The 9,390-nt window shown below is 47.3% G+C and overlaps 1 protein-coding gene across 2 annotated transcripts in view; it reads left to right on the top strand.

Annotated features, from left to right (window-relative positions):
• Positions 1–3,811: 3,811 nt before the first annotated feature.
• Positions 3,812–9,390, top strand: part of Stox2 (storkhead box 2) — a 251,385-nt gene continuing 245,806 nt past the window's right edge. The window contains exons 1-2 of one of the 2 annotated variants that reach the window (XM_031339741.1): positions 3,812–4,051; positions 4,246–4,686. In XM_031339741.1, the coding sequence (XP_031195601.1) occupies positions 4,329–4,686 (358 nt within the window). In that variant the 5' untranslated portion in view covers positions 3,812–4,051; positions 4,246–4,328. The remainder of the gene's footprint in view (positions 4,052–4,245; positions 4,687–9,390) is intronic. The other variant, XM_031339740.1, reaches the window with a different exon arrangement.

The following is a 9,390-nucleotide window of genomic DNA, read 5'->3' as shown; positions in this document are numbered from 1 at the left end:
TTTTGTCAACTTGGCCAAAGTCAGAGACATTTGGGAAAAGGAATCTTAATTGGGAAACCGCTTCCATCCAATTGACCCTTAGGCAATTCCTGACTAGTGATTGATATGGGAGGGCACGACCAAGGACTGGTGCTCCTAGGTTGTACGGAAGAGCAAACAGTCAGGGACAGCAGCAAGGCAGTCTGCAGCACTCCTTCAGGGTCTCTGCTTCAGTTCCTGCCTCCAGGTTCCTGCCCCGAGGTCCTGCTCTACCTTCTTTTCATGGTGGACTATAAGAGAAAATTAAATTCTTTTTCTCCCCAAGTTGCTTTGGGTCCCGCTCTTTATCACAGCGATAGAAAGCAAAGTCGGACAAAGGCCGGAACCACAGACCATGGTTTGCTTTAGAAACCATGGAGATGCTAAGATTTAGAAAGACCGAAGAGATACTCAGGATGGGCCCGTGTACACAGCAGTCATTTAAGAAAGTTCTGGAAGGGAGTCTGTTACCAGAAGGAAAATGTGTTCAGGGGATCTTTAAGATCCCTTCTTTCCTAGGATAGTAAACTTCTAAAGCAAAGCAAAATGTGATAATGTTCTGAATCAGAATCCACACATCCAGTAGTAGATTATCTTCTTCAGTGGAAGGGAAAAGCTAAGGGTTGCAATACAGTCATATTCCGGGCTCTGTGAGAAGCAGGCAGTATGTGCATGGCAATAGTAAGATGGATTATATCCACACGTGTAGGACTAGAGAGGGTAGGGGATGGGTGTTTTGCTGCACTTTACCCCATCATCCCTCCTTTTGTAACAGGTCTTTACTTCAGAGAGGTTGCCTGCCTCAGATCCCGCATCCATCTTCTGCCACACTCCGCACCAACTATTTGGATGAACAGTTGGTTGAATGAACAGAGGCACCCCTCCCCCACACCTACTGTTGCAGTATGGACAAACGAGGGTGTCATAGTGGGAAGCCAGGAGTTCAGTGTCTTGAGAGGTGGACTAGTCAAAGACTAATGCCATCTCAATAGCAGTGAGCACATTTGATAACAAGATGTTGGTTCGGGAGTATCATTCTACATACTCAGCACTCCATGGAAAAGCGTCTGGTCCTTTGGTTGGAGTAAAAAAGATCCTGCAAATCTTGAAATGTCAGAAAGTAAGGAAGTACGTAGGGAATGATAGGCTCAATATAAAGGTCCTGGAGCCGGCCAGCTTTAGAGGATTCTATGGTCTTGCTTTGTGCCGAACATGAGCTATATGTTATGAGAGTTAAGTCTTATAATCAACTGAGTAAAGTAAGAATGCATAGTCCCTGTGGCTACAGACTGAAGAGGAGAAAGGGAACCAAAGCATTGGAATGCTGGCATAAACCTACACTACCAGACCTTAGCAAGCATTGTCATAACCAAGCTGGAATCAACAGCCTGAGTTATAATGTTAAGGAGCAGCGCCATGATACTTATACAGCCTCTGAGGGTCTTTCAAAAAGATTCTTCTTGAGGAGTTGGAGAGACAGCTCGGTACTCAGTACTTGCTGCTCGTGCAGAGGACCCGAGTTCAGTTCTCAGCATTCATATGCTCACAGCTATTTATAACTCTAGTTGTAGGGATCTGGCATGTTTTACTGGTCTCTCTGTCACTAGGCACTCATCTAACGTGTATATATGCAGACATGCAGACCAGTAATCCCACACATAAAATAGGTCGATCTTTCTTTTATTTTTGTTTTCTGCAGACAGGGTTTCTCTGTATAGCCTTGGCTGTCCTAAAACTTGATTTGTAGACCAGGCTTGCCTGAGACTTATGGAGATCCACTAGCCTGGTTCTCCCAAGTGCTGGGACTAAAGGTGTGCTCCATCTCCACCTAGAAAGTAGATTCTCTCTCTCTCTCTCTCTCTCTCTCTCTCTCTCTCTCTCTCTCTCTCTCTCTCTCCTCTCTCTCTCTCTTCCTTCCTTCCTTTCTTTTTATTTTTTTTAAAAGGTACTTCAGTGGTTGCAGAGGCCCAGAGTTTGACTCCCAGAATTCATGTTAGGCAACTCATGGCTGCCTGTTAACTCAAGCTCCAGGGAATCTAAAAGCATTTTTCTGGTCTCTGTGGGTACCTACACTTATGTGTACATACCCACATACTGACACTCACACTTACACATGACTAAAAATAATTCTGAAGAAGATACTTGCCTATTACAAAAAATAAAATAACAATAGTAGAGAGATTTTTAAAAGTTTAGAAAAAGAAGCTGGGTGTATGTAGAGATAATAGAATTTTAATGATTTCAGAATCTGGTTGAAGATATGTTTCTTTCTTTTTTTCTTTCTTTTTTTTTTTTTTGTACAATTCTTGCAGCTTTGTTTGTTTGCAGAACCATGCAAAAAATAATAAAGGCAGAAATGTAAAGCAGAAAGAGTCGCAAGCGTGCCTTCTGTCTTTTGTTTTCCAGATGCCATTACCCAGACCCAGGCCCAGAGAACAGAGTGAAGAGGATAGCAAATTGAGGCTTAGAGAAGAACATTACCATACAGGCAAGAAAATAACAGGTCTCACCAGGCAGTGGGCGCCTGGGAAACTCCGAGGGGAGAATGTGGAGCTCCAGCTGCGGTCCCTGGATGGATGGTGTCTGTGATGGAGCACCTGGAGTCTGTGAACCATGGTGAATGCAAACACAATCAGATCTACCCCCTTGCTAGAGTCTTCTCCGGCAAGCCGCAAGGCAGGACGAAACTCCCATTAGACATGTGGGAAACCAACATTCAGTGAGGTTTCCAAGGTCGTCTTTAGATGAAAGTGTGTGACTTTTGTGATTTTAAATTCTCGGAAGTCATCAGAGAACAGTTTAGTTGCCCCGCCCCCATCGCCTGAGTATTTTTCCTAAGTCAGTGTTTTTAAAGAGGATGGTCTAGAACCAGCCACAGCAGTGCCTAGACATTCCTTAGAAATTACGAATAAAGAGGCAATGTGGCTCAGTGGGTTAGCGTGCATGTTGTCAAGCCTATCACCTGAGTTCAGTTCTCCAGACCTGTGTGGAGAGCATAAGCTGTTTTCTGATTTCTCCTGACTTCCAATTTCGTGCACATGCACACAAAATAAGTACGTGTAATTAATATATATATATTTTAAAATTACAAATGGGTAAGATTCATCTCTCCACACTAACTCAATCTTTTGAGTTAGAACCTAGGAGTGGTGCCCAATTATCTATTTAAAAAAATCTCTCTCTCTCTCTCTCTCTCTCTCTCTCTCTCTCTCTCTCTCTCTCTCTCTCCTCTCTCTCTCACCACGTGGGTTCTAGGGATTAGACTCAAGTAGTCAGGCTTGGTGGCCAACGCCTTTATGTGCTGAGCCATCTCGTGACCACAATCTGGGTTTTTAACAAGTGTTCCTGGTGATCTTGAGGCACACTCAACTACACCTTAACGCTTCTTACGGCAATCGTCTCTTTAGAGAGGACTGAAAATCAGACCTTTGCATAGAAAGCAAGGTTAAAGTTTTTCAGAAGGCATAACACTCTCCTCTCCATAGCTAACCTCAGGAATGGCTGGGTTTCTTCCAGGACAGGCTCGCGTACCAGGCTGGAGACAGAAGAGGGTCCACTGGACTTGGGAGGAGGGACTGATGACAATTTTTCGTGCTTGACTAGGTTTTTTTTAAAAAGCTACTTCTAAGGGTACATTAACCAGCCAGCGAAACCACTTGTTTCTGAGGGGAGGTGGGAGGTGGGGGCGGGGGTGGAGCGTGGGGCGGAGCGACAGTTTGCTGCTCCGGAATCGGTGCCTTCTCAGTGGCGCCGCGCGTCCCCCTCCCCCCCCTCCGGATCTGCCCGGAGCTGGGCGCTTAAACTCAACTCTCCCAGCCTTCGTCGCCACCTTCACGGTCTCCGGTACCGGCCTTCTAGAAATTCCTCCGGCCGGGTCCAGCCAAGGGAATTCCCCGGATCGTGACGAACTGCCCGCCCCCTCGGCACCCTTCCTCCGGTTCTCCGCCTCCGCTGGGGCTGCCGGGTGCCAAGGGAGGGGAGGGTGCCACGGCTGGAAAATGAGCGGTGCCCGGAGGGTGGCCCGGGGCTGCAGGTAACTGGAGAGGGACCTCGCGGGCAGCGGGCAGCGGGCTCCGCGTCGCTGTCTGTCCTTTTCCGGCACGACCGCGCGGCGACCTGCTGCGCCCTCCCGCGGGCTGCGCCTTGGGGCTCCCCGGCTCCCGGGCGGGAAAGGGTGCGGACCCCCAACCCCAGGCAAGACTCTGACTCTCCCCGCTCGTCCCACAGCCGCTGTCCGGTGCGGGTTCCCTCCAGCAGCCTGCAGCGGCGGCACCGGTAAGTGCAGTCCGCACGGCGGATGCCTGGTTAAGATGGAGAAGTTTCTGCAGATCGCGCCACACTCTCTGGCCATCGTCCTGGGCCCGGCCGACAGCCCCGCGGAGGAGAAGCCCGGGACAGTTCAGCCCTCTCCTCCGGTTCCCACACAACCCCGGCAGCTAGCCCGACACCACATCGGGTACGAGATCTTCGCAGATTTCAAAGCGGAGAACATGCAACACTTCTGGAACAAGAAGGTCACAGCCGCGGTGGCCGAGACTTTTTTCCTAGGCTGGATCGACGAGCAGGTCTTGCTGATCCAGGGCAAGGAAGAGCATCTCGAGGCGCTGCGGGAGGGCTGGACGCGCAGGGCACTGCGACCCCCCTCTGGCTTCCAGATCCGCTGCCTGGGTGAGTGCCACCGCCCCGTCGGGCTGCGGGTCCCCTGCCCTGTCCCCGGCTCCGAGTTCCCGGGGGTCCTATGATCCTCTCGCGCATCTCGGTCGGGGAGGGGTCCGCGTCGCTTCGGGAGCGCGGAATCGGGGGACTTTAGGATACTTGGAATGTGGACTGCGCCTTTCACCACGCGCGTCAGGGGCGGCCAGGGGAGCCTCCTGGCGGCGTCGGTGGCGCGCCCTGCGGGGCGGTGCCTGGGGCTGGCCAGGTAGGCGGCGCGGCAGCTCTGGGGTGCGCACGGGTCGGGGCTTTTCCACGCCTCGCGGGCCTGGGGAGTACGGGCCAGGCGGAGGGAAGGCGCGGAGAGTCAGGATTCCGGTGGTACCAGGTCTGCGTGGCCGGCCCTTGAGCTGCGCCTCGGTTCCTGAGACATCCTTTTCCAGGGAGGGGGCGACCTCGTGAGGGAGCGTCGCTCGGCTCAGGTGTGTTGGCGCCGTCCTCACTCTCCCGTATTTCCGTACAAGACAAAAGGGACATTTCTTTGGTTGTGGCGCAACTTCCAAACAGTATTGTGGGATTGAAGGTGGAGAAAAAAGACAACACAGAAGAGCTAGGGGAAAACGTTTGATCTTTTCGTTTGTTGGTGGCGAAGGAGAAAAGAAAATACTGAGCAGAATAGCTGGAGAGGGGTTTTCGTGGCCGAAACTCGGGGTTGTATTGACTTGTGTCTTTATTGCAGTTCTACTTAATACGTTTTTCTTAAACCCGGGCAACCTCCCTCTTAGAAAACTTTAGTTTTGGACCGCGGGGCCGGTGGCTAAGAGCAAATATAGCACATAGCTATGTTTTATGAAACGATTCGATGAAGAAAGCATTCTTTCTAGTTCCAGTGCTTAAACATTCTTTTATGACATTTTGGGAGGAGGTCAAAAGTTCAAACTGTAAAAGCCTGTAAAGCAGCCTTCTGTGGTCCCTGCGCCTCCCCTGAAGGATTAGCTTTTACCTATTAATGTGTTTTCTATGCGGATGGTAAACTGATAGCATTTTTATCTTGCTGTTTTGTCTTTTTTTTTTTTTAATTTTTTTCCGTAGCAGACATTTGTTTTTGCGAAGGTTCCTTTGAATGGAGCGGACAAACATCCAGGGAAAGCTTGCTTCTTGCTGTGCCTCAAAAATCGATCTTGATTCCCCCAATCCCCTAGCTCAACCCCTGTAATTAAGCTGCCTGCATTACTAAAGGGGCTGAGATGAATGCCTCTGAAGGTTGGTCTGCCTTCACTTCTTTTACACAGTGCAGGGCTTGAACATTTGGCGAACCGTCATCCTTAAGTTTGTTGCAGGCACCTTCAAAACTTCTACAATATTTTGATAGTTTCCTTAAAACTTGATCTCAGGCTGCTTTTGATTTTTTGATTTGGAGTTTTCATCTATGTACTTTATAGTCTAATGTGCCCCTTGTAAAACTCCAAAGTTTGACAATGGCCTCTGTACTCTTGTTTCATCTGGAGCCCTTTGCACCTCACCCTTGCAATTTGACTGTGGGATCTAAGGAACAGCAACATAGTTTCATTTGAAAACATTTCGGGTTCGTTTTTTAAAATTTTTATTTTATGAGCATTTATAAACCGATAGGAATTCGTGATCTGTCAGATTCACCAAAGAGAAGCATTTTGACAGATTTGAAAGGTTCCAAATTCATTACTGAAGTTGCTTGATTATTACTCTAATTATGAATATTATCTGTCCCAGGCTGACCTCGTCCTGATGGGAGTCTGCTATGGCTACTGCAGGATTGGGTTCAGCCTTTAACTTGGGGTTGTGGGTTGGAGAAACAGGCATCAGATAAAAGAGCTGGAGTGGGGGTGGTACTTGTTGATATGCAGGTGACAACTGCCTTTTGAAGCCCCTTGGAGGCTCAAGATGTCTGCTGGTGCTTCACTTTCTCCTCTCTAATGGCAGTTATAATGATGGGTTGTTTGAGAGATTAGGATGTACTATAAAATTCTCTAATGCCAGTGTCTGTGGCAGGCCTCCTCATTTTTTTTGGAGCTACTGGGTACTGGCTCACAGCCTGTTATTATGAAACACACACACACACACACACACACACACAAAGAATCACACCATAAGCAGTGAAACTTTATTTTGAAAAGTGTGATTGATTGACATTTTAGGACTATTCTGGGACTCACTTAATCTGTGTACAAGAGCAGGAAGCAAAACACTGCCTTTGATCCTTTTAGTAATCAGTTTTTTTTTTTTTTTGGTTTATATTTTAATGTTAATACCTACCTTGTAGTGAGTCTTCCAACTGGTCTTCCAGTTGGGACTTCAGCATACTGCCAGATTCCTTTATTCTCTTTTGTGATCTTAGTTAATTACTTCATGTGGGTCAGCCACAGAGCCAGAGACACCAGTAAGCACCGCAGGGAGCGTTATATTCCTACTTGCTGAACCTGAACCAGCGGGGCTCTGGGCTCTGAAGTAACTGACAGCCAATTGTTAGCTCACGCTTTATTATTTATTCTTGTAGTACATAATGACGTTCACACAAGGGATCATTTTCTAGACGTTTCCTTAGATCCCACCAGGGACAGTGAACTTGTAATGAACTTGTTCTCTCCGATTCTCCCAGGGAAGAATAGAAAGGAAGGCTTTGGTGCCAGTCTCAGATGCACATCTCCTGGGTGAGTGCCCCTATGCCACCCTGGACGAGAGGCTGCATAGACAATACCTAGAAGCTTTTGTCTGGCTCTGCCCCGCTACAGTTGGTCCATGAGTTCATATTTTATTTCATAGCTTACTGGAAAGTGGGAAACATCTACATTGGGAAATGCAAGCATTTCAGTGTCTGTAATCCCAAAAATATATGGTTCTCACCAGCTGTAAAATTTTCCGGTGAGGGTTTGGACATCCAAGTGGTGATTACAGGATCAACCAAAAAGGAGGGAATTAAATAACTCAAAGGACATGCAGTTTCAATTTGGCATATTCAAATTCACCACTTAGAAACAACCCACGTGAATATTCTTAGAAATATCCTATGTCGTGCAAATTGAGTCAAAAGGTCACTTTTATCTCTAGCAACCCCCCTAAAAGAGACGTATATGTGGATGCAAGAAACTAGTAATTATTTTTAACTGACTGAGAATTTCAAACATGCATAACATGTTTTAAAATTGTCCTGTAAAACACGTTACGTTAAGTCTCGTACATGTTTACTGGGGTTTTCCAGTGCAGATCTCTTGTCACTTCCTGAAGATACAAGGGCTGATAAGGCATGGGGGGGGGGGATCCGACTGGAGGAACTGAGCGATTCAACTTGGGGGCTGGGGATCTGACTGGAGGCACTGAGTGTCTAGGTGCTTCCTGGGCTTTTGTTGTGTGTTTAGGATGAGCAAAAAAGTTACATTAGCTTTGTAAGCAGGCAGGATAGGTTTCCTGGGGTGAGGGGGAGCCAGGCTTTGTGTGGGAGGTGTGCTGGCCTAGGAAGACTTAAGAGCAGCAGACTGGGAGCCCTGGCTTGCAGGAGGTCAGGTGCAGGGCTGCAAAATTCAAGCCCTGTTTGGAAGTGGATGGGTGCGCTTTGGAGAGTGACGTAAGATGTGGGAAAGGTAATCAAGGACCAAGTGTGAAGGGTTGGAAGGAATTGGGAGCAACTGGGAGCAGGGCTTTTATGCCGGGAAGGAGTGATGCCATTCTATGTATGTTTTAATATAAAAGTTCCTAGAGCCAGAGAAGGTGACAGATGGGCTGGAGGGCATCTGCACTACTCATCTCTCCAGCCCCAAGAGTTGCTTTCTTAAAGAGGCTTCTTCAAGAAGTAAATTATCAAGACAAAATTGATAGGCATTTTTTTCTCCCAGATTAGACCAGATTAAAAGTAGATAAAGGTAGGTTCACTGATCTTACAAGGTGGAGGTCAGTGAAATCACACATCCTGGCTAAAGAAGGGGCTTTTATACACATTTATAATTTGCAGTCATGGGGACAAACAGGCTCCATATTAGAGTATTTCTTTTTGTTTTTTGGTTTTTCGAGACATGGTTTCTCTGTGTAGCCCTGGCTGTCCTGGAACTCACTCTGTAGAACAGGCTAGCCCACCTGCCTCTGCCTCTCAAGTGCTGGGCTTAAAGGCGTGAGCTAGAGTATTTCTTTTATGATACACTGTAACTCATGCTGTCCACAGTCATTGCCCTCAAAAGGGCGCCATCTGCCTGCTTGAGTCCAGGAACCTGGCTGCCTTAGCTGGAGACTCTTCTGGCTTTGTGTGGAGCCACACTTTGTGCTGGGCTCCTGGGGTTTTCCCACCTGTTAATGCTTTAACTTCAGACCACAGGGATGCTGGGTTACTGTCTCTGTGCTCAGCAGAGACTTCTTACGCTGCTCCATTTTGGTTCTTAGATATTCAAATAGTTGTGATCAAGTATACTTTTAAGACCTAAATGTACATTTTAGAGTGTAGTTAAGGCTAGTCCTTTGCATAAAAAAAGTTCAGAATATGCAGGTGTTATTTCATTTGGAGAATTTTAATAGGTGAAGCCAGTAAGATTTTCTTTCCTCCCTTCTTCTTTCCCTTCTTTTACAAAACTGTTTTTTATGTGGCTCAGGGCTAGCCTGAGGCTTGCTCCACAACTGACAGTGGCCTTGAATTGTTCACCATTTTGTTTTTGCATCTGAGGGCTGGCAGCTAAGAGTTACTTTTTTTTTTTTTTTTTT

The sequence above is a fragment of the Mastomys coucha genome, unplaced genomic scaffold, assembly GCF_008632895.1.
Source record: "Mastomys coucha isolate ucsf_1 unplaced genomic scaffold, UCSF_Mcou_1 pScaffold22, whole genome shotgun sequence".
NCBI lineage: Eukaryota > Metazoa > Chordata > Mammalia > Rodentia > Muridae > Mastomys > Mastomys coucha.
This window is presented reverse-complemented; position numbering and strand designations above follow the sequence as displayed.